Source organism: Anser cygnoides, chromosome 2 (genome assembly GCF_040182565.1).
Source record: "Anser cygnoides isolate HZ-2024a breed goose chromosome 2, Taihu_goose_T2T_genome, whole genome shotgun sequence".
In the NCBI taxonomy this organism is placed as follows: Eukaryota; Metazoa; Chordata; class Aves; order Anseriformes; family Anatidae; genus Anser; species Anser cygnoides.
Genome location: NC_089874.1, coordinates 144,173,771 through 144,198,343, shown reverse-complemented (window position 1 = coordinate 144,198,343; position 24,573 = coordinate 144,173,771). Strand labels below are relative to the sequence as shown.

Genomic DNA, 24,573 nt, shown 5'->3' with positions numbered 1-24,573 from the left:
AACATTTGTGGTGAGAGTTTAGTTGCCACTGACCACAGAACAAATGTTGGCAAGCTCTGTTGCCACAGCTACCCAGCTGCTATGCATACATTGCACCATATCAACATCTAAGTTAGTCATCCTGCCACCACAGGGCACAATGAAAGTTGTTGTGTGTTCAAAAGCAAGTTTACTACTAGCAGCACAACTATTGCAACATGGACTCAACAGGAACTACAAGCCTTGCCATAAGTATGACAGCAGAAAGCAGAGCTTAAACAGACGTGACACTGCAGTGGGACAGCCAGCAAGACCTAAGTCAACACCTTCAAAACCACTTTGATCTTACTACAGTAAGAATAAGTGTACACCATTCCATCAGCTGGACTTATATATAACATACATACATATATATATACATATATGCATGCTCCAGGTACCACAGTGCAGCTCTATTTCATATTGCAGTAGCATGGTGAGAGAAGAGAAGATTACACCCTTGAGTTCCCCATTGCCATGGCAATAATCAATTACCCCACCAAGTGTGCTCATTTACAAAGGAAAAACATAAGTGAGATTTAAGATTTGAGATTTAAAATAAATAAAATTTAACTTCAAATATTGAGTAGCAACTGTTTTTACTCCTCTTCAAATACAGGATTTTATGCAGATATGCTAACTCCTGCATAAACAGATTAAATCTAATCTAAATATATATAGGCAAGCAGTAGGATGCAAGTACAAGCCACATGTGAGAAATCATGGTCTTTCGTAGTTTAATTACTCCATTTGTATAATCTAACACAAACAGGATTTAGACCTGAAAGATGATGTGGTAATAATCCCAGGTATTTCAGCAAAACATCAAATTAGTCAATGAATAAATCTAAGTATAGTACGCTGAGACACAGAGACTCAGTTTCCTAGCACCAAACTCTTTCAAAATGTAGCTCATATGGCCTTCAGCATATTTCAAAATTCCTCTTGAATCAAAAGTAGGAGGTACAATGATAGTGCTCTTGGTCTTACCTATACAATATATATCATACAGAAGTTAACTTATAACTGCTTTGTTTAACAAAACTCACGGTCTTTCATTAACAGATGCACTACTCTTTGTAGATTCTTCATATGGCCTCATTATTGAGTATAACCATTGTCATTTATACTTCAACTCAAATTAGTTTCAGGTCCTTTAATTTAGTCTTTATGCAAATATGATTAGTATTGTACTGTTTACTATACTGTTCTTGATTCCCATTATTATGTGCCTTTTTCCAAGATTCAAAGGTATTTTAGATATTAAAGGGTTGCTGTGCTTTTGTATAATCCTTCAGAGTAACAGTAATTCTTTAAGGAGTTCTTCACAATGGCTTTTAAAATCTAATGTAGGGTTTATTTGCAATATGTGATTCAGATAGAGACTAAGCATTTGAATTAAAGTATTTTTGCCGGCAAGGATAATGTAATCCACTTTTTTTTTTTAAAACAACTGACAATAGTGTATTTCACTCTCACCACTTCCCATTGGGCTTTCAAAACAAAATTCACAAAGTTGGGCAACCCTGAAAGTCTTCCTTACCTAATACTTCAGGTATGTTATATGAATAAGATTTCATATGATAGATGAGCCTGCAGCGTCCCAGGCATGGAAAGAAGGTCTCTGGTTCTTAACTGAAGAGCCATCAGTATCACCTCACACTTATTTGCAGAAGCATAGACTGTACTTGTGTTGACAGTATTACTTAGCTCAATAATTGCAATTTAAGACCTTATGCTGTTAAATTTGGAAAGCTCCAAGGATATTTTACAGCTCCTTTGGAAATCTGTTGCAGTGCTTAATTGTCCTCACTGTCAGGAGAAAAAACAAAACAAAACAAATTACTTTTGTCTAGGTGAAAATTTCCGCTGCTGCAGCTTATGGTTGTTGCCTCTCCTCCTTTCACTGCACGCTTCCAAGAAGATCCTAAAAAGTCCAATAAAACCTTCTCTTCAAATCCCCATTACATAGTTGAAAATAGCAATTAGAACTTCCATTAGTTTTCTCCTTTCCAGGCTAGGAAAACCTGGCTTCTTCTTGTAGGATGCTTGCTCCAGTCTTCCACTCATTTCAGATGCTCTCCTCTGGACTTACACCAGTTTGCCAATCTCTCTTGCACTAAGTGCATGAGAATTGGAGACAATACTCTGTTAGTGAAGCTACGTCCAATAAGAGTAGGGAAAACTACCTCCCTCAAGCTCTTTCTGCTGCAGCCCAGTATGTAGTTGGCTTTCTCCTGGCTGACATTTTCAACTTGTCCCAGTCTCATCCCATACCTTGGTCCTTTTCTGCAAAAGCTCCCTTCTCAACAGTCCTCAGCCATTCCATCCCTGCCACGTTTCACATTTGTCTTCAAAGAACTTCAGGAGGTTTGTTACCTCATTCTTTCAGCTTGAGAAGCTTTTTCTGAATAGCATCTCTTCTCTCCAGAGTACCAACTGCTCCTCTCTACCCAAATGCTTAAGATTTGGGAATTTTTCTGTGTTGACGTGAATATACTCTTCACTTGAGGAATTTTACCTTGATGTTAAATAACTGACAAGAAAGTTTATTACATGCACAATTACTACTACAGTTACTATCTACTCCCACAGTTAATCCAAGTATCTATACTGAAATTCACAGCTAGAATTCAAGAAGCAAACATGGTCCACAAGCTGAAGAGAAGGGGAAAAAAGGCAGATACTGCATGCAGTTTGAAGGCTCAAGAGTTCAGAATGAACCTTGATTAGGTGGTGTATATTCATTTCAAATCAAAACAATATAGTATTCCATTTCTTACATTCTACTTCCTATGGAAAGCACTGACACCCCAACTTGTTGTAGTTCTTTACATGGAGAGAGGAAGGGTGTGTGTATGGTGGAGGGGAGGGGGGACAGGAAGGTAGACTTAAGTAGTTTCTTATTTTGATTGTTTTTAGTACTCTTAAAGAAATATGTATGTTGCTAAGTACATACATCTTTGACAAAGCAGGACCAAAGAAATTCTAAAAGCTGCATGACACTTCAGTATGCTGTTACTAGCCATTTTTCATTCAATGTTATTAGAAGGAGAAAGGAAATCAAAGCAGGTACATAATTTCAATTAAACAAAACCCAAGTCCCTTACGCTTTCATTTTTGTTCCCTCTTCTTCCACACTCTTACAGAAATTCTCCAGGCATTTTCTAAATACCTATCACACATCGAAAGAGTAAGAAGTTTAAGGAGAAGTAAATGAGTACTATGTATTCAGTGAAGTTTTTGAACTAAAAACAATAACCTACATTTGTGCCTCTAAGTAAACTGCAACTTCTAAATAAACTCCAACTCAAGTTTATTTTTTACATATATTTAGATTTATTTGCTATACATCACTGTGACCTTAGAGTACTTAAAATCCATTACAGGATTTATTTATTTTTTTGCAATAATTAGTCTTAACTCCACAAAGACAATAATACTGCTGTGGAAGACCAAAGGGAAGAAAAGCCATTTTAATTTATTTACAGTTCCTTATTTTGTAAACATTTAGTCTACACATTGTACTAAGTTCTAATAAGGATAGAGAGCTATACATAGAGACAGGAAACAAAGCCCTGTATTTCTATTCATATTGAGCATTAGCATATTATAAGATGAACCATCTGCCCTTTCTCATTACCATAGCAGTAAGCTGTCTTCAAATAAGTTTTTAAAACTTCCCAAAGATCTAATTATTTTGAAATATACAACTACATCTACTTAAGCCAACCCATTTGGCTTTTATTCCATTTCTAGAATAATTTAAAGTGCTATAAGCAACCCGTCAATCAACACTTTTCTATAACAAAACTACTTTAAACATTAATTTACAAGATAATATACAATGTTTATCTGAAATAGCTGAAATTTCAGCACAGAGTCAGTCACTGTCACACTTAACAGCAATTTTTTTGTTTTGTTTTTTTTGTTGCTTTTTTGCAGAACATAGAATAAAAGCTTTGAAACAAACAGTTTTGTCGAGCTGTTATTGCCACAATGGCTTATCAATTTTCCTACAAAAGTGGACAAGAGCTACTGGAACTGTATACTAGCCTGTCATTTTTTTGAGGTCACATGACAGTAAGTTTGCATATTCCACAAGTCTACTGAATTACGATATTGTCTATCTATAGTACATTGTCTCATCTTAATCAGAGCTGGTGCTAACTGTAAATTTACAACATAGACCCACTCAAAAAACATCACAACTATTTTTTCTTTGGACAGGAATAAGCTATATTCTTGGAGTTGATGTGCTACACGGCTACAACAGTATAACAGTATATCTGACTATGTTGAAGAAAGATGCATGTTTCATAATCTTTATACTTTTAATGCCCTACTATAGCTACAAGTTGTCTGAGTTTTACTTGCTTTAGCCTTTTAATTTTGTGGAACTATCACATTCTTACATTACCCTGCTATTTTAAAGATCTTTGTCATGTAGCTCAATATTGTCAGTAATTGTCCCAAACCTGCAGATCATTAACAGCATGTGCAAACCACTCTTTAATACAATCAGCATGCAGCTAGAACACATTGTTTAACTGACTTTTTTCTAAACATGAACAAAAAAAAAAGACAAGTGGCACTGTTGACTCTGAATATCTTAACTTGATCATATGCGTCCTGGTATGTGTTAAGAAGGAATGCTAGGCATCTTGTCTGTTTGTGGCACCAAACAAATTTACCCATCATTGGTCCAGACAAATCACTGTAATACTACTGCCAAATACCCACACGCAGCTTTCTTCTTATGTAGGTTCACAGAGGGCAACTTCATTCACAGATATAATTTGAATACAAAAATAATAAACTATACTCAATGAAGCAGCCCCCTAGCAGGATTACAGAAAGATGTGTGTGGGAAACGTGGGAGGCAACTGTAAGAAGGATGATAAAGTTTGTAGGCTGCAAGGTTCAAAGTAACTGATTTCTTTTTTTAGTCCACAGTCAATATTTTGTAAAAGTGTCTACAGCTTAGAAAAAGTAGGACGATATATTACACACATGAAAGCATAAAAAAAAAGTCTGCTACTGCAAAATAACAACTTGATGGTCATGCTGAAAACTTACAAAAACAAAAGGTAAACAGGTGCATTATATTGCTCATAAGGACTTTGAGCTGCACTGATTAATTTCAGGTTTGGGACAATACCCTGTAGAAATATTTAAATACTCATTCAAAAGCCCAAATTTCTATGTCTTGAATAATGAAGTCTTCTCTCTTAGAAAGTGTATGATTCCCAAATGTTTTACACGAATGACTTCTTCCATGGTAGAGATCCCCATCGAGCCAAAGAGCAAACTCCCCACTGCAAGACAGACAACGTATTAATATGAAAGATTGAGGGGGTTAATATTAAATGTTTGAATTTACTTTTCATTCAGAATTTAGGAACAAGAACTATAGAACTCTTTTTCAACACAAGTACTTCTGTTGATAAATTTAAAGCCGCAAGACTTTTCTTCCTTAATTTGGGAATATTTGAGTATTCTGAAATTAAAAAAAAAAAGGCAAAACAAAAAAAACTTAACCAGATTTCCAGAGTTATCAACCCCTTCCATTTGCATCAAGAAAAAGGCATACCAGTACTTTTATATGTGAGAATAACCCTGATAATGAATATAGGAAATATCCCAGAAGCTCATATACTTGCATGGGGGAAAAAAAGGGATAGAACAGTTTCTAAACACTAGCATGTCTTGGAATGGTACAATTTAAATTCAGGCCTTCTGTAGTTGTGGTTATTTTTCACATTTACATGCCTTCAGAAGCAAGTATCTTGTATCCATTTGGAATATACCAAGACTCATGTAAGTAACTTGACGTCACACTTCACTGAAGACAAACCTTCCGTCTAAGTTTACTGAACATTAGAAGGTAAGCATAAGACATTAAATCATTCACATTTGATAACTATTGAAAGCTCGGATGTCAAACAAATTGTAAGCTTTCTTTTCAAAAGTATGAAGATACAAACAGACAGTTAAGATTCCTCCTAATGACAAATGAGTTATAACTTACCCTCCTCCACCAAAAGCAAGGGAGTCCATGTCACCTTTAATGAAGAACATGTTGTCTCCTGTCCATTTGAAAACCTAATGAAAAAACAGACTAGCAAGTTAGAATATGTGAACTTTATTTGGGTTGAGGGAAATCAAATATCAATAAAAATGGTATATGCTAATTTAATAACGTTACCAAATTCACACAAAAACTCTGGGAACTGATAAACACAGCCACAGAAGCAGAACAAAAGTCTACTTTTTATACTATTTTAAAAGAGCACTACTCTAGACTAGCTCTTCCTTGAGCACTAAGGCTTATACACAATGAAAAATGCCAGGAAAACACACTGAGGTTAGGTGATACAGCCTTTAAAACGATGTCATCATTTGTGAATTTTTAGATAGATATAGCAGAATTTTAAATAGCAGAAAAATCTTGAGGATAATGAGTCGGCTTAAATAAGCTTGTCACTATGCAAACACTACCATTTTACTGAACACTTACTGATTCTGTGGAAAAGCTAGTATGGCTACTTTTTTGTGCCAAATCCTAGATTTGTTTATTTTTTTATTATTTATTGTTACACTTATTCAGTATCTCAGGAGATAATGCATTTGGGGGAAAGGGGGAAAAGCTAAGCCATACCAAGGCATATCTTCTTACCTCAAAATCTGGAGAAAAAGTGAACAAAAAGGTCTCCCCAGTGCCATAAAATCCGTCACTCACTTTAAATGGTTCAGATGCTAATGCACCAAAAATCTGTAAGAATAAAAACACAGAAGAAAATACTTGAGAAAAACTGCACAGCATCTGAGAGTCTCTAACGATTGGTAGTAACTAATAAACATGTCAGTCATGTTGTAAACATTGCCAGATTTTGAATTCATTACAGGATTATAAACCTTACACATTATCATGGTCCTGAGTGCACTGATTTATGTTGTGGTGCTTTGTGATACAATAAACAAAAGAACATAAGAGGACTCTCCCTCACTAAGAAGTCAATACAAAAAAAAAAAAATCAAAGGATAGAAACCAAACTTAGGAAATTCTCAGAAACAATGTACATATTTTCAAAATTTCAGATCAAAAGTTTCTGATACTCTATATATGCACTTCTTGTTCTTCAACTACACTATTTTCAGCAAGTTCCTAGCTGTACGTTTTTTTCCATAGGATTTATTCTTTCCAGCAGGTAAGCACCAGTTATCCTGTCTTACAGTAGAGACAGACAATCTAAACCTTTTTTGGGTGGTAAGAGTATTTTTGGTATGTATATTCAGTATGTATATTTCAGAATGTATTTTCAGTAATAAGAACATTTCAGCAGTAGTTAAATGTCTGAGGACTCATTATCAAATTTTAAAATTGAACTTAAATAGTATCAATTTCTCAGGAACTAGAATTAGAAAAACACCCTGCATAATTATGCAAAATCAAGTGCACAAAATGGAGCACAAAATTAGTATTTCTGTTGCTAGTAGAAAACTTTTTTCAACATCTGCAAAAGCAGAGTTAGATGCAAACATCAAAGCAGTCCACTAGCACTTTCTCATTTGCCTGTATAAGAAAAAGAAAAGAAACAAAAATTTTTTTTGTTTTAAAATCACATTAAACAGTAAGTCTTGGAGAAGCATGACACATATGAGAGTGAGGTATTAAAGCTCACGTCTTGACATCCAATATTTGGGATATAAATCAAGATATTTTCTTCTGCCCATCCTAAGAAACTCCATAGCCTTAGGTAGATTTTCCAAGCATTCCATTCCATGTTGAGGTCTGTAGTAGCCATTAATAAATACGAAACTAGTTCAAGCTCCTTTAAGTCACAACTTTCAGACCAGGAACTCAAAGATTATATATTTGATAGCTCTACACAAAGACTGCTTTAAAGTTGGCTTGGTTTTTATACCAGTTCAGAACAACTGCTGTTACAGAATTCCTTATTTCTCAGGAATTTTTCGTGGTCCAGAAAGTTTCTTGTTCAGAAACTTCAAACTTCTAGTTGAAATAAAAGGCAGCAAGTTTTAGACGAGAATAATGTAAGGAAATGATGTGTTTATTATGAAATAAAACATCTTCCTCCCCTCGATACACAATCTTTGACTGGTTATGAGACATCCGAGCCATCATTTACTATTCTTCAGAAGATTATTAGGGATAATTTTCATCAAAGGTCCTGATAACACACATAGGATTACGTCTTAAGTTTAACTGAGAGCAATCATGTCAATAGCACACTTCCTGAAACCTTTTTTTTTTAATTTAAACACTAATTTCCTGCAATAAACTTTTAATCATTTTGAAGAAATTATGCACAATAGCAAACAAAATTACATTGCTGCAGGTAGTACTACACACTTTTAAAAGTCAGCGTTGAGACACCACTTATTATTATGGAGCAGAAGAGAGGATTTACACACTGAATTTCCTCTAAACCATAATACTTGAAGAGGCTTCCTTTCTACTTTATTTTTAATTAAGAACATCACTACATTGACAAGATACTTTACCTTGGAGTATACTTTTGACCAATATTTACACTAAAGTCAGATTCTTTGTAGGTTTTTTTTTTCTTTTAAAGCTTACTTAACAAGCAGATGAAACAAAGTATTATATAAATGTCAGCTAGAGGTGCTCACTTTTCACACGTTTAAAAAGCATTGTTAAGCAGCAGTCAGTCTAAAAACGTCATGTTCCATGAATTGAAGTACAGGTTTCTGTAACTGAGTTGGATTTTTTGCTGTTCAAGAATGTGGAAGGAAATTTTAATCCAAGTCCACAGAAGAACTATCTCAATACTTCTTTAGCATAGATAGTTATTTCATTGAACATACAGGAACAAATACTATCAAGATATTTTTCTTTGTTATCCCACAGCTTAAGCATGAAAGAAACAGCTGTATGAGATAAAGAAATGGACATAGACATTTTGCTTTCTGGGGAAATCAACCAAATTAGACCAAAATGAAGGAACACTAAAGAAAAAAAGTTTCCTGTTACTTTCCAGAAAATATTGTTTGGTTGGTTATTTTTAATTTGAAATTATTAAAATTATACTTGAAATTATTCCCAATATTATTACAACCTACAGCTTTTTGTTGTTGTTAGCCCATTACTAGCTAGATAGCCTCCTAGGTCAGAGAAAGTTCACATAAGAATTGACCAAGTATAACATCCGATGCAGGTGTTGCATTAAATTGTGGGCAGAATATTACGTGATCATATATTCAAGCAGCAGCAACAAGAGAAAAAACAGATGAAGACTAGAGAAGTGCATCTCTCAATTCTGGCATGATAGCTGAGGAAGTGATCATCATCAACACAGAAAGAAATAAAAATTAAATAGATAAAAATCAAACTGTTGTTTCATATTAGTGGAAAATCAGCTGGCTTAAACAATTGGAGTCATTCAGTCGAGTGCTACAAAGATATGCAAAACTTTCCCTCTGCAATTTTGTGGAGAATTCTAAAATTAAGTTACAGAAAAAGTAGTTAAAATTGCTGTTTGATTTCAGAATTAAGTGAAATAATAGCTATCTTACTATAAAGACCACAAACTCTAAAATCCTTTTTCTAAAAATAGTCAGCTTAGTTGCAGTCTGCAAAATCTTCTCACCTAACACACAATGACTCAGATTAGATAATGATATTTTAAATTTACAGTAGTCAATCATTCTAAATTGGTACTTTGGGTATTACTGAAAACTCTAAGTAAAGGCTGGAAAAAGGATTCTTTTCTACATGTTTTATTCAGTTTTGGCTAAAGGCATTTACTGGCTTAATTCTTTATAAAAATCAGGTCTTCCATCAGAACTTTAAGAAGTATTGGTTCATTGTCCTTCAGAGACCACTGACCAAATATCAGAGATAAGCTTTAAATACTAGAGGATTAGAGTAATCAAATACCTAGTTTCCAGCAATACGTTTCTTTAGTAACGTAACCTTCTTCTAGGGTTTCATTTGTTACCTCAGTGTCACAAGAAACAATTACTTCTTCAACCACCCCCAACTTCATGCATGTTTTATGAAAAAAGAGAATCTGAACTTCAAGGCAGTATTTCATTTTTACCTGATCTTTACTACCTGTTCAGCTGTTAAGATTAAAGATTAAGAAGTCAAACAAGGTATGATACTGGAGTCTATTCTGTCTATTGATAGAGTTCTGCAGAAACAACTACTCACTTTTTACTTAAGCATTTACCTTTGAATATATAATCTCTAAAAAGTCTAGAAATGGACCAATTTATAAAAAAGTAATCTCTAAAAAAAAAAAGACTTTTCCTTTTCATGATTTCAAGCGTTTGGCGCAGTAGGTTAGAGCTTCAGAAATCTGGGTGGAATTTCTTTCTCTGTCAAAGATCTCGTGACCTCAGACTGTGCTTACCGTACGCAGGTAATTGAACTTTATAGAGTATCTTTCAAGGTAAAAAACCATACTGGATTTGAGTTAAGAAATACTGACTCATTAAGAGAACAAAATGGGTTGTTGACATAAAGAAAACTCCATGCTTGGACAACAAGTACATTAATATTTTCCAGCAGCTTCATAACAAAAGGAAGACATTGAACCGTTCCAGTTATTTGTTAATTTATATGCAGTTTCAAACTATCAGAGTCTCTGGACCCTAACTTCTCTTAATGGCTCAAGTTACTCCTTGAACAACTCTGGTAGCTACATTTAGGTAGCTAGGATATGACTTAGTTCACATCAATACATTTAGGACTGACCTTACATCCTGCTCTGAAGTAAATATGAGATTTAATTAAAAACTGACACTCCTTCTCAGGAATTAACTGTTAAAATAATGTAAAGAGTTTGGCCAATCTTAAAACATCTTAGTCCAGCCTCTACACCGATATGAGCTTTTCACAAAGTGTCTGTATCAGATCATCTCAGTGCTGTCATTTGTACACCAGTAAAATACAAAGCTACTACCTCCTAACCACATGGAGAATTTACAGATTTTTGATTGAGATACTTTAAAGCTTGCTTCAAATATAGATACAGGAATCATTTATTTAGAATCAGAATAATTTAAGTTGTAATAGACCTCAGATAGTCATCTTGTACAGTTTCCTGCTCAAAGGAAGACTAATTCTGAAGCTATATTGGCTTGGATCAGGGTCTCATCCAGTGAAGCTTTGAGTACTACAAAAAGCGTCAAGTTCTGGTGGCTACTTGACCCAAAAGTCCAAAGAACACTTTCAACAATTTTCCTGGGTATGAGCCTGTAAGTTGAAAACATTAGTCATGTCTTGTTTCACAAAAAAAAAAATGTGTCATAGTTATGAACTCCCTGTTTCAGTTGGGCAAACAGGGTGCTTTTTCAACATGTGAGTTGAGATATTTACATATGAAAGGTCATCAGAATAGTTTCAACAGCAGGGCAATACTACATGCTGGTGGCAGGACAAACCTATCTGAAACAGGACATTTTGGTTCTGGGCGAGATAATCTGGTACTAGGAAGCAGGTAACTTGTAGGATGCACAAACTAATCTTGAGAAGCTAATAACTGAATTAGAGAAGAAAAGTTACCAAAGTACATTTGAAGAGGCTGACGGGTCTCTTGAGACATCAAGTCTATTGAATAGTTTTTATCTTCAAGGTTAAGAAGTGATTAAAAGTTCTCTTTTAAAGAACTTATAGTGAAAAAATGCTGCATTAGCACAGAGGTTTAGAAGAGATTTTTCTTTTATAAATAAGGGATCCGTGAAACAGAAGGGAAAAAAAAACATGAGTTGGGACTCGAATTAGAAAACATACCCTTTATTTACAGTTTTCAGCCCCCCTGAATGATATGAGGTGATATGAGCCCATGCTTCCTGAAAATAAAAACAGTGGTTACCAAAGTGGGACAGGTAAGTAAAGTAAATGTTAGATTTTGCAGTGGCTGCGTCACTTACTTGCATGAGAGCGCACAGGACATTCAGTAAGAAAGAATCAAAGTCTCATGCTGCCTGTAATGTTTACCTTTTATTAGAATCCTCAAGAGAGGATACTTGCTACTCAAATGGCAAGACGTGATCCAATTTCTCAAATTTACACCACAGAGAGAGAATCAAGGAATATAACGTCATGAAGTAAAGATCCCATAGCCCTTGAATGGGAGAGAGATGTTGGCTGCAGACACAGAATGTACTAGCAGTAGCTGGCACAGACATTCCAACTCAACATGACCTTCTGGCATCAGAAGTTTAGAGGTCATTTCTAATGCTATAAGTACATTACAGAAAGAATATTAAGAGTAAATTCAATGATATTTTAAGACTCAGTTTGACAGTGAACTAGTATCATTACAGCATTTCCCAGAAATACGGTATGTCAGAGTATTCCTTGACAGTGAAACACATTTTTTTAAAAGCCTCTATTGTAACTATCAAGAAGGAAACCATCTTTATACACACAAGTTTTCCTCCTTTCTTTTATACTTCCTGATTTTCTTCAGGTTCCAATTTCCACACAAATAGTTTCCTACCTGTCCATCACTGTCCTTGATAACCAACAACACAGGTGTGTCTAATCCCATCATAGTTCGATACAGAGTCTTCAAACTCATGCCATGCTTGGCAGTACTGTAGGCAAGAGTCCATGGATATCCAATAGTCCGTGGTGGAAGAGACTTTGTGAGCTGTTAAGAGGATAATGACAATCCTTTTACTTATTTATTTTTACTGTTTGTAAAGACATACTGCATATCAGTAAAGGCTGATAACATTCTTCTGAGCTACTACAAGCAATTTTAACAGCTAGTTTAAGAAACTCCAGTCAGCCTACAAGTTTCACCCACATTTTCTATCCTTGATCTCTCAAGGAAGTTTATTCTCCCAGCTCTACCGGTGATCTACAGGAGAAGAATGGTTTCACCAAATGAGTACATGTTTGGTAAAGTCTCAAAGTTATCTAAAGACAGTAAAGGCATATAGTTATTCTTGCATAACGATACTACATCTCAGTACTGGTATACTAGATTACTCAAGTCAACAGGTAACAAACTGAAGAATAAAAGATGCTTGCTCTCCTGTTCCCATGCGTTTGAACACAACCCTTGATGCAAACCTTCAATAACCATATTTAGTGTGATGACTTTGGACTGGACAATGAGAACTGCAGTGACCACCACGCTGTGGTCAAAAAGAATGAAATAAAGGCAAAGAGACTAATATTAGCAAGATATATTAAAAGTGTGATAGGAGAAAAAGCAAAGTTTTGGCTATGGAAGTGTTGTACTTATGCATTTGTACCACACAAGGCTTTCTTAAATTATTTGGTGTTTTACACTATGCCATATCATTTGTGAAGCATCAACATACAACACTGTAAGTACAATCCTGTTACAACATACAATCCTGTAAGTAAATACCTTTTCTATTTGTTCTGGCTGGAGTAATTCACTGGGATCACTAAGGTTTGGCCGGAATGCTTCAGGCTCCAGGTCTGTTTTTATGTTTGTTGCCTGTTTTGAAATGGTATCTTCTCTTGTTGTTATCTACAAAAAGAATCACAGGAAAATAAGTATTTGCAATACCATCAGCAGGGAGGATACACTTTGCAGGTTTAAAATCATGCAGTTACCAATTTACAGTTATGCAGCTCCTTTGAAAGTTAAAAAATCCATTAATTTGATCTGACCAAGATTGTCACTGTTTTCAATAGCGAGCCTGTACTTAACAATATATTAACATTAAATTACATGGATACCTACTCAGAAGGAAGCCATGGCTTTATGCTAGAAAAAATCCCTCAGACAGCTGAAGGAATCAAATGCTTTTCTGAGGTCACGGCACACAAATGCTTGCATTTTAATTCCATCATATCATTCACATTAAGTATAAATTAAAGAGCTCAGAAAAGGAATTTAAACTTCAAAATAATTAAAAAAAATCTCAGCAGTTTCTGTATCAATGCTTTTTTTTTTTTTAAGAGCACCTGTGAAAGTTTCCACGTCTCTACTACATATCTGAAAAGACTGCTGTCAAGCATCTTGAGTAAAGCATCTGAATTGAGCTCTAGGAACACTGCTACTTCATGAGCTGATCTGCTAGAGTACTTATGGGAAAAAGAAGAAAGATTTGATAGCTGAGAGGGGTGGGGAGAAGAAAGCAGTAATGCTTAATGCTGCATAATGATCTTTGGAAATCTGACAGAGATGCATTATTCAGTGCTCCTGCAGTAGTTTAAAAGCCCCTTCCTGTACACCTACCCCAATCAGTTGATGACCACCATTTGCTGGAGATGGCAGAAGGCCACAAAATGCATCAGATTTCATAGATCACAGCAGCTGTTTAACTTAGTCTGCATTCATTAGCACTTTCAAGCTAAAATGCCATGCAGCAAGAACTAGATCAACTAAGAACCAGTTTTCTTTTTATAAATCTTGCTACAGAAGTAGTTAAAGCTTATTGTGCGGATAGCGAAATCTGACAGAAGTGCAGGACTGAAAGCTAAGGAAGTTAGCAACATAAACTACTGCTGCAGCAAGACTTATTACAACAGAGATTTAATAAATAAAGAAACCTTAACAAGAATGAGCACACCTGAAAAATTTAGCAGCCTGAACCAAGTGTCACTAAAGATCAGACTGAAATATTCAAAGCCTGAATCCTGCAAATTTTAAGGAAATACCTGCCATTTCTAGAAAAACCACCTGTGTTTGCCATATAGCTCATATTAGAAACGTACATGACAACTATGGTATTTCATGTACAACTCTGATAAAGTTTGCCAAGCCTTTCAGAAAGAACTTTCATAGTTAACTCAAGAAAAGCTAGACAAAAGAAAACACTGGAATACACATAGGAGTATTTAAACAAATATAGCCACCTGGGAGGAAGGCAGGAAAACCATAGCAAGAAATCCAACCCCATATTATCACCTTTCTTTCCCTTAAGAACTATGAAAAAAGTTCCTATCACAAACTTCTGTTAGTTAAAAATAGGCGTATATACATGCACTCAAAGTATATTCATGTAATAACTTAATTGCAACATTAATTCTAAGCTCAAGAAAAGGTACACTTAAAAAACATCAATCAAGTAAGCAAAAAACTCAAGCCTTCCATTTTTCAGTGGAAGATGACAAGTATTTCCAGTGTAAGCTATGCACTAATTTCTGTGTCCTGAGGAAAAAAGTATCTACACTTATACACATTTAGCCTCACGTACAAAGATGACATACATACTGCATTAGTGCTATCTATAGAAGATGTTATTTAGTAGCCCAATTTTTTTCTACCTTATGTGCCTCTCATACGTCATATACTGCTTCAACTCTGTAAAAGCCTCAGCATTGTTCAAGAGTACAACAGAAAGTTTATTCCCTGTTATTCTTCAATATTGATTAAAGCACACCATGCAAACATGAATAATTTGTATTAAAGACTTGTTTTTGTATGAACACAGTAGAGCAACTTTCTAGGAAAAACATTGCTTTGTAGAAGTAGATGTAGAAGGGTATCTGTCTCACAGAATGAAGTGCAGCTCTGAACTTGCACATGTCTTTCCTCCTCAATTTCCATTAAGCAGACTGACCTATATTCACATTCCAGGGGCTGCTGCAGTTAGTAACTGTCAGGCAGTCTACACCACAAACACTCAAATGGCCTCAGAGCAGAGTCTGGAGCATACACAGCTTACAGGCTGTGGCCATCACATCAGCTTTTTCAAGTCAGCTTAAATCTTGAGTTGGGGCATCCCAGGTGAGAGTTATTTGTAAAGAACTGTTGTATTTCCAGGATATTAATACAAGGATTGCCCACCAACACTTGTCAGAGACAATCGTTTTGTTCTCAAGTGGGAATTAATCTTCTCTGCAGAATTTTTGATTTTCCTGTAGAAGCAGAAGTGCAACCTCTGGGTTTATGCTCACAATCAATTTATACAACCTTGCTATTTATAAAACACTTAGGTAGCGAATTACTAAGTATTAAATAAATTGAAATAAAATAACTAAGAAGAGATTGCATAATTACATAATGGTTAAAAAGGCCAAGATTAAAGTAAGAAAATAAACATGAAATGAACTTTCTGAAGTTTCAGCAGCCAATTACCACAGGGAAAAAAACAAAACAAAACTGAGCTCTTCTTAAGAGTTCTATGTTATGCTTTCAATCAGTAAGTTACATATGATATAAAACTTTGAATTGAGATGTACAGCTATCAAACTAAGGAACACCTAAAGAGAATGCAAATATCAGTTACAGTCCATGTCAGTGAGCCTTCAAAAATCCAAAGTAAAGTACTGTTTTTGATAAAGGAAATTCCATTATCAGCTCCATTTGTATAACCTTCGACATGTTGAACTGCCTCAGTTACCTGCTTGTATAATGCAAAAAATACTTACCTATTCCACAGAAGTTGTTCTGTGTTGCCAAATACTGTTCAGAAGTTGCCAAATACTGAGAGATTCTTGATGAATAATCCCTATATAAAATTAAACACCCATGCAACTAAGCAACAGTTTTTAGATTCTTCACCTGTTTTGCATTCTTTTTAGGCAAGTTTCTATCTAACACAACACACCAGTCTAAAATGGAAGTTAAAACACATCACTCCAAGCAGTACTGAGAACAAGTTTTCAAATTCTGACAGAAAATTCCTGTTTGAAAGAGTTGGAAGTAATAACTTCATCATAAAGTTACCGCATTCCACCATAGCATTGCACAATTAAATACATCCAAAACAAAGGAATTTTCTGCTGGATCCTTGTAGTGTTGTAGACAAGACAAACCCACTTAATATGGGACTTGCCCTGATCAAAGACACTACAAAGAAAGATGTCTTTAGTATCTGGAGATGGGTTTTAAACTACTGAAGAGTGCACCTGGAGACGTCTGCAGAGTGTGCGCAGTTCTTCGCTATTTAGAGCATCGATCCTGCGGTGATACTCAGCCACTGACACTACCTGAATATGGAGACAGGAAGACAATAATTCCACTGACAGTTGAAGAAAAGTAAAAAGGTAAGAAAGAAAAAAAGTGGAGGAGAATAATGAAGGAAAAATGGGCAATGATAACAAACAAGAAGTGCTAAAAGATGTTTGTTTTGGCAAGGACAATGCACACGTAGGCGATTTTAGACTTATGAGTAGACATAGCAAACTTACACATTAAACACCAATGGCACTAGCAGTCTGATGCATCTTACTGCTCTAGGATGAATGTGGAACTGATAAAGAAGCACAAAGTTACGAGTATCAGGATGCTAAGTTATAAGTCAATCTGAGTTGCATGCCTTAACCCAAACTCTACACCCCCAAAGTCCTCTCAAACCTTCTTTACATCCAGATTAAATGAATCCTTTGAACCTGGTTTGCTTTGATAAGCAGAATAACTCGAAGCAAACCTCAGGCTTCTTAACAGGTTCTGACCCTTCTAATCTGGCAGTAAAGATAGTTAAAAACAAAGTAGCAGAACTACAGGCTAGTAACTCCCCAATGCCACCCCCACAATACCTTTACCCTGTACTTTCCATTCACCTCCAAAGCTTCAGGAGCTGCTCATCCATCACACAGCTGCTCATCAACACATTCACTCCAAATGCCACCTCCATTTTGGCAGGAGGTGTACAGCCAGAAAGCCTTTAGTCAGAAAGCTCTAAAACATGCTGCTCTGGGTGCAACAAGCTGGCTAAAGGACTACAACAGTCATTTGGATGTAACTACAGCAGATAATGTGATTTTGAGAAAGACTCAAAATCATCATTTGTATGAAAGCATCTTAAAACAGCTGGTGAAGAGATTAAATGGATGTCCCATGTAGTAAGAGCATATTAAAAATTTCTAGAGATCCTACCACAGTGCAAAGGAAGATAACCACAAGTCCAGCAGCTCCCCATCTACCTGCCCCTACTACAAGGAGTTTGGCCAGATACTCGCCACTGTCCTGAGTACAGAGCCCAGTCACACATGACAGGCTCTTGAGCAGCGACGGTTCACTCTACCCATGCAACTGCAAGGCAAGGAAAAAGGAATATTTGTGACATCCAATTTTATAACTGAATAAACTAAACTACTAGCACTCATTTTATGTCCACTATTTTCTACTGTTCTCTTAAAAAATGAAAAGTAAATTGTATTTTGCGCATTCTCAGAGTCAAGTAGTTGCATGCAAAGCCTTAGAAGTATTTCTCTCAAGCATGCAAACGATAGTGTAGCTGTATCAATTTATTTGCTGTGACAGTTCGTTGCATCTTTACATCATTCTTCCCATCAACTTAAACTTCTTGCTTTTCATGATGACAGGAAGGACCCTTAAGTCTTATTTCTTCAAGCACAGTCTCTACCACATAAGATGTTTAACTTCAAATAGTCTGTGAGTACCTGGTTACTTGAGGAGACTCTTGCCCAAAAAAATCTCATCATGCCTGAAACCATTATATAGATACCATTTCACATACTGTAATGTTGACAATTTTATAGGCAATGCCATCTTGCCTTCAACTTGTCAAGTGAATACTCTATCACCATCCTTCACTTGGGAACTCCTTAGATCACTAAGCGAGTGTCAGCACGTCTGACATGTCTGTTCGTATGCCATAGAGAAGCCTACAACCTCCAACAGTGTGCACAAGGTATTCTGACAGATTTCTTACCTAGGAGAAACGTATACTTATTTGGATAAGTATCCATAACAACATCTCCTTGTCATCCTGAGCATGTTACACACTGTCACATTACACTTGGACCTTCATATCTGCCTTGTGGACAAAAGCCTGCATACCAACAGTCTGTGACTACGCAGTGACAAACATCACAAAAATCATGTCACAGAATGTCAAATTACAAAGAGGAAAATTAGAGGTCTGGAATAGACGGATCCACCCTCTCAAGTCTAGTATTCATTTTAAGCATACAGTCCATACTAGCATTCTGAGTAAGCCACAAGACAAACGTTTCAAGGTTAGCTATTCATCATCATATGTTTCAGTAGAAGGGAACTAGGCTTTAAATGAGTATGTTAAAGTAGCTGAACAGTTCAGCTATAGTGCCTGACCTACAAAACGCTTATGGTTCAGGTCAACATCATTTATTTTTGCTTTACATTGGACAAAACTATGTATTTTTGGGTTCTGTAGCTCATTTAGTCACACAATCAGATACATCTTTAAGCTTACTGGCAACTACCTTCCACTAGTTCATCCATAAAGTGAGACTTATCTAGAAAACGGCTACCATTTTGTCTCTGCTAGGTTTGAGGGCTGTTTTGAAATCGTAGAAGCTTCATTAGTTAGAAGCTTCCTGTGCTTTACAGCTAGTTTTATCTATACTCTGTTTATGCAGTGTCCTATTCCATCAAGATTTCTTCATTTTCCTTCTTTATAGCCATATTAGTCCTCCATTCTGTTTCATCACATCAAATAAATCGGTTATTTCTTCCCTTCCCCGTGCCCCTATAGTGGCTGTCTATTGTCCTGATCATTGCAGAAGGTACTTCCTACCTCATTCCACTTTGAGCTTTCACTTCCTCACTCGCACACTGTTAGAAATACATGGAAACCATGAAAGACAAATGCAGTTTCGTATGCATCATACTGAACTGTGGTCTTCAGTGCAGTATGTTTCTTTGTACTAAAATTCTTTCATTTTGGGCAGATAGCAGTTTCCATTTATCTGTATTTCACAAAGGCTTTTTTGCTATGCTACAGCAGCCTTGCAGTCAAATCAGTTATGTCTTGAGCATATGAAGGAAGACAATACTGAAAAATTGCTTGGACTACTGGGCTCAAAGGGCTGATGCTACTGATTCAAGCTTTAACCAGTGATAATCCTTGGGAGTCACTATTAGTCTGTACTGTTTAATTTGCTCAGTAGCACTGAAAATGCACCCTCGGCAAGATTAGGAAGGACCAAATACTGGGGAAAAGTCCTCAATACACTGGAGGGAAGGGCAAGGGCTGCTAATGAGGGACATCAGGCGGTTTCTGTTGCATCATCTCTCCAGCTGATTGAAGTTCAGTAGCAGCAAAGACCCACCTGGACCAGAACAGCCCCACGTGGCAGTACAGGCTGAGGGCTGGCTGGCTAGACAGCAGCTTTGCAGGAAAGGAGTAAAGGCCAAGGAGAGATGGGATCTGAAGACCTGGTAGGCAGAGTGTTTAACACTGGCCACTTGCAAAGATGAAGGCTAATCACGTTCCAGGTGGCAAATGGAAGAGCAATACCAAAAGGTTAAGGAAAATGATTATTCCCCTGCCAGGGGAGCTTGTGAAGCTGCCTGTGCAGTGCTGTGCCCACTTCAGTCCCCTTCAGTCCAAGACAGGGGGACATACTGCAGAGAGCCCACTGGGGGGATGATTAGGGAATGGAAACTTGATACCCAAGGACTGTCTGAGGGAGCTGGTTTGCATAGCCAGCAGGAGAAAATGCTAATGGAGAACTTGATTCCTTTGTCGCACTTCCAATATTGACACTAAAAGGATGGAAGGCATCAGTTACAAGGCACAACAAGGTGAATTCTCATCAAATAAAAGAAAGAATTCTTCACAGTGAAGATGGTTGAGGACTGGCACAGGCTTCCAAGGAAAATCACAATATCTCCATGCTTGCTGGCTTTCAAAGACTGAGCGAAGTCCAGAGACAACTTATATAGGTTCTCCTGCATTCAAGTCATTAAGCTTGATAGGATAAAGCTATCAAAATTCCAATACAGGCCATGCCCTTACACAGAAGAATTGTCTTGATCTAGGTATTCTGCCCAGGATTAAAGTGTAGACCTACCTACGTGAATTTGCTGTGAGATTTACTGCGATCTTCACTATGCCAGCATCCAGGTTCCCGGACACTTAAAGCTATTTTGAGGGTCGGAAAGTGTTCCTGAAGAACCCTCTGTTGATTCTCTAGCTATATACTGCTTCAAAAAGAATGCAGGCAGATACAAGAACAGCTAAGCCTCTCATGGTTAAATTGGGCACTGGTTGGTATAGACTGAAGCACAGAAAATGCACAACCAGGAGATTAGTGTTTGAGGACAGAAGAGATTCTGTAGCCTCTATTCTAAACCAATACTGTTGAGAAAATATGGGATAAGTTGTATGACTAATGTGAATGTTTTTCAGCTTGACTTCACACCAGTTATGAGTTAACCACTCAGTAAAACATACAATAGTTTGAATATTTAATGCTGTTAAGTCAATAAGAGGGCTTACATACTAACTGTCCAACTTAACAGGGGACTTAGGATTGATCTTCTGGAGAAGCTCATGTTTTGAAACATTGCTTTTCTGAAAGTATGTCGGAGGACCTCCTCTTGCAAGATATGCTGGCACACCCAAAAAGCAAAGCACAAATCACAGTTCCTAATATGGAACTTATTTGTCCATTAGCAATCCACATGAATATCCAGTTATGATCGTTTGAATGCCCATGAAGGACAGTTTGCCACATGCATGGTGACACATCAGCACTTTCAACCACTGGTTACATGCAGCTGCAATACAGTGCTGTAAACAAGCACACTGCTTACACCAAGGAGGGATACCTCTGCCAGTTTAACAAAGTACAAAGTGACCAACACATGTACCTCATGCATGTTTGCTAATAGAAATGTCTAACTGCTGCCTTCAAATCAAGTACAGCTGAACTTTTGGAGCTAACGAATAGCTGAAACAGTGTCCTCTGTCTTATCAGAGCTGAACAGTGCTTCTGAAAGGTAAGAATGGAGAAGGTGTAACAGTCCTAAGCAATTTTCTTCAGCATCAGTTATCTATACCCTCATGATTAACTGAATATGAAAGAGAATGAAAGCTGAACAATTATACTCTGAACCTTAGTACACCTGCTCAAAATCAGGTGAACTGGAAGCTTCTTTGCGAATAGACTCCAGAATGTTTCACAACTTGTTCCAAGCCATTTGATTAAAATAAAAATGAAATCAATGTAATTTTATTAGGCCATTTACAAGTTACTTCAAGCTATCAGTCCATTGGTAATTCATCAGTAACTGGGGAAAGGCAAGAAAGTATCAAACCCTTTCTAAAGGCTGTAAATAGGTTACAATGAAAATAAAAAGTACGTTCATGAACTGAATGCTGTTAGGAAATATTTTGAGAGAAAAACTTTGAGGTTTTTTTTTTCGGACAAATTTAGCATCCTCTCAAAATTCTTCGATGCTGCCTGAAAGGAAGCAACATTGAAGCAGTCTTCTGTTACAAAAAGGAGTATTTGTGATATATTAATTAAATTACAATAATGTATTAATACATAACAACTACTACATTAAATATTTTAAGTATCATTCTGAAAAAAACATTTAAGGCGAATTTAATTCATGTTAATGAGGAAAAAAAAATCCCTGCATAAATGTTTCCATGTGCCTCCTTGCAGATATATGTACCTATTTCACTAAACCGAGGCTTACATCAAAAATTTAGCTGCATCTATCAGACTATTTGCATGCTCATACCATCAGAAGTGTTCCTAAATATCTTCCGAGCTAGGATCCATAATATAAATTACAGATGGAAATGACTGTAGATGCAAGTTAAGCCCTTTGCTAAAGGAAGAGCTTAGAAAACAGATAAATTGAAGGAATTAATATTTATTTGAATTCCAATAGCTTTTAAAAATTCAAAACCTCAGTGCCCATCAGATGGGTACAATCAAAAAAAAAAGACAAAACCCTCAGTCCCCACCACTTCCAAAAAAAAAAAGAAACCAAAGCAAGACAGACTCTGTAGGTTCAAGACAGTCTAAGAGAAGTGAAATATAACTGGATGAGAGACCAATCAGGCAGTATTGATCATTTAAAATATTAACAAATTTGCAAAAAGTCTTAAGGAAAGGCACATGAGAACAAGAATCATCAATTCACTGAATTACGGCAACCAGAGGGACAGGAGTCTATCTAGCGCAGCTTACCAGGACCATGGTCTCAGCTGCCACGGCTCTGGACCTGCCTATGGCCGTGCAAGTCAGCTCAGGAAGCAGGTGCGGCTGCAGAGCGAACCAGTCTGAGTGGTTTTCAGCCAAATCAGCTTCCTGTCACTCTGCTGATGACGAGGAAGAGCTAGCCATTTTAGGCAAAGGAGAGGGACCAGAGCATAACAGCAGTCCACTAAACTGGCAGGCACGGCTGTTCTCTTTAAAACTGGCCGTCTCTCAGAGCTGTTCTGCATACCAGGCTATTTTCCAGAGCTGTGACAGGAGAGCTTAGTATCTTACAAGACAACAGCATTCTCCCTGTGATCACTACAGTCTCCACAGCACCACGGGACAGACTGTTAAGTATCTGCTTTGACATAATTAACACGTATTGAAGAAAAATTAAAAGTTTCACAATAATCAGAATTAATAAATTAACTTGAGAAGAATGCAATCAAAGCCTTAAGCACACAGTGTTTACAGCAACTCTGGGAAGCCTGTATTATAAACTATTTAAGATATTTGAAATCATTACTTTGAGAGAGATAAAGCCAACAAGAGTTAAATTTAACAGGCAAATATTAAATAAAGCTTAGGACGTCTATGCAAAGAGTTAAAAATCAGATTTATGAAAATTAGAGATGTCACACAACTTGACTCATTTTGTCAAAAAATCTACAGCATCATTACCAATAAAACCTAGATCTTTAAACCCAGTTGATTTATCTTGTAAAATAAAGTAAGGAAATTTCAGCACTAGCAAGTACAGAAACCAGTTTCAGTTATCTAAACCAAAGCACCCAGCACCTGACCTCAAGCTGCCACTCCAGGAGAATTGTAGAATGGTTTTGGTTGTAAGAGACCTTGAAGATTACTTACTTCCAACCTCCCTGCCATGGGCAGGACACCTCCCACCAGACCAGGCTGCCCAAAGCCCCATCCAACCTGGCCTTGAGCACCTCCAGGGATGGGGCATCCACAGCTTCTCTGGGCAGCCTGTGCCAGTGCCTCACCACCCTCTGGGTAAAGAATTTCTTCCTAACCTCTAATCTAAATCTCCCCTCTTAGTTTAAAGCTGATACCCCTTTTCCCGTCACTACACCCCCTGACCAAGAGTCCCTCCCCAGCTTTCCTGCAGGCCCCCTTTAGGTACTGGGAGGCTGCAGTAAGGTCTCCCCAGAGCCTTCTCTTCTCCAGGCTGACCAAGTATGTAAGTGGCAAAGTATACACTGGGTTAGCCTGCTTCCAACCATAGTCTATTTTGGAACAGTCTAGTCTATATTGGAAACAGTCACCTCCCTCGCCCAGCTGGCCACACTGCTTTTGATGCAGTCCACGATACGGTTGGCTTTCTGGGCTGCAAGCACACACTGCCAGCTCATGTCGAGCTTCTCATCAACCACCACCCCCAGGTCCTTCTCCTCAGGAATGCTCTCAACCCATTCTCCACCCAGCCTGTATTTGTGCTTGGGATTGCCCTGACCCAGATGCAGGACCTTGCGCTTGGCCTCATTGAACCTCAGGAGGCTCACACAGGCCCACCTCTCAGGCCTGCCCAGGCCCCTCTGGATGACAGCCCTTCCCTCCTGCGTGTCGACCACACCACACAGCTCGGTGTCATCAGCAAACTTGCAGAGGGTGCACTCAATCTCACCGTCCATGTCACCAATGAAGATAAT

At 37.1% G+C, this 24,573-nt stretch overlaps 1 protein-coding gene across 9 annotated transcripts in view; it reads right to left on the bottom strand.

The window, feature by feature from the left end:
- Window positions 1-3,405: 3,405 nt before the first annotated feature.
- OXR1 (oxidation resistance 1) overlaps window positions 3,406-24,573 on the bottom strand; it is a 273,016-nt gene continuing 251,848 nt past the window's right edge. For 7 of the 9 annotated variants that reach the window (XM_066990652.1, XM_013179969.3, XM_048068777.2 and 4 more), the window contains 6 exons: window positions 16,859-16,939; window positions 13,401-13,526; window positions 12,516-12,668; window positions 6,698-6,793; window positions 6,050-6,123; window positions 3,406-5,336 (listed from right to left, as the gene is read on the bottom strand). In XM_066990652.1, coding sequence (XP_066846753.1) covers window positions 5,201-5,336; window positions 6,050-6,123; window positions 6,698-6,793; window positions 12,516-12,668; window positions 13,401-13,526; window positions 16,859-16,939 — 666 coding nt within the window. In that variant the 3' untranslated portion in view covers window positions 3,406-5,200. The remainder of the gene's footprint in view (window positions 5,337-6,049; window positions 6,124-6,697; window positions 6,794-12,515; window positions 12,669-13,400; window positions 13,527-16,858; window positions 16,940-24,573) is intronic. The other 2 variants (XM_013179967.3, XM_048068782.2) reach the window with 1 other exon arrangement.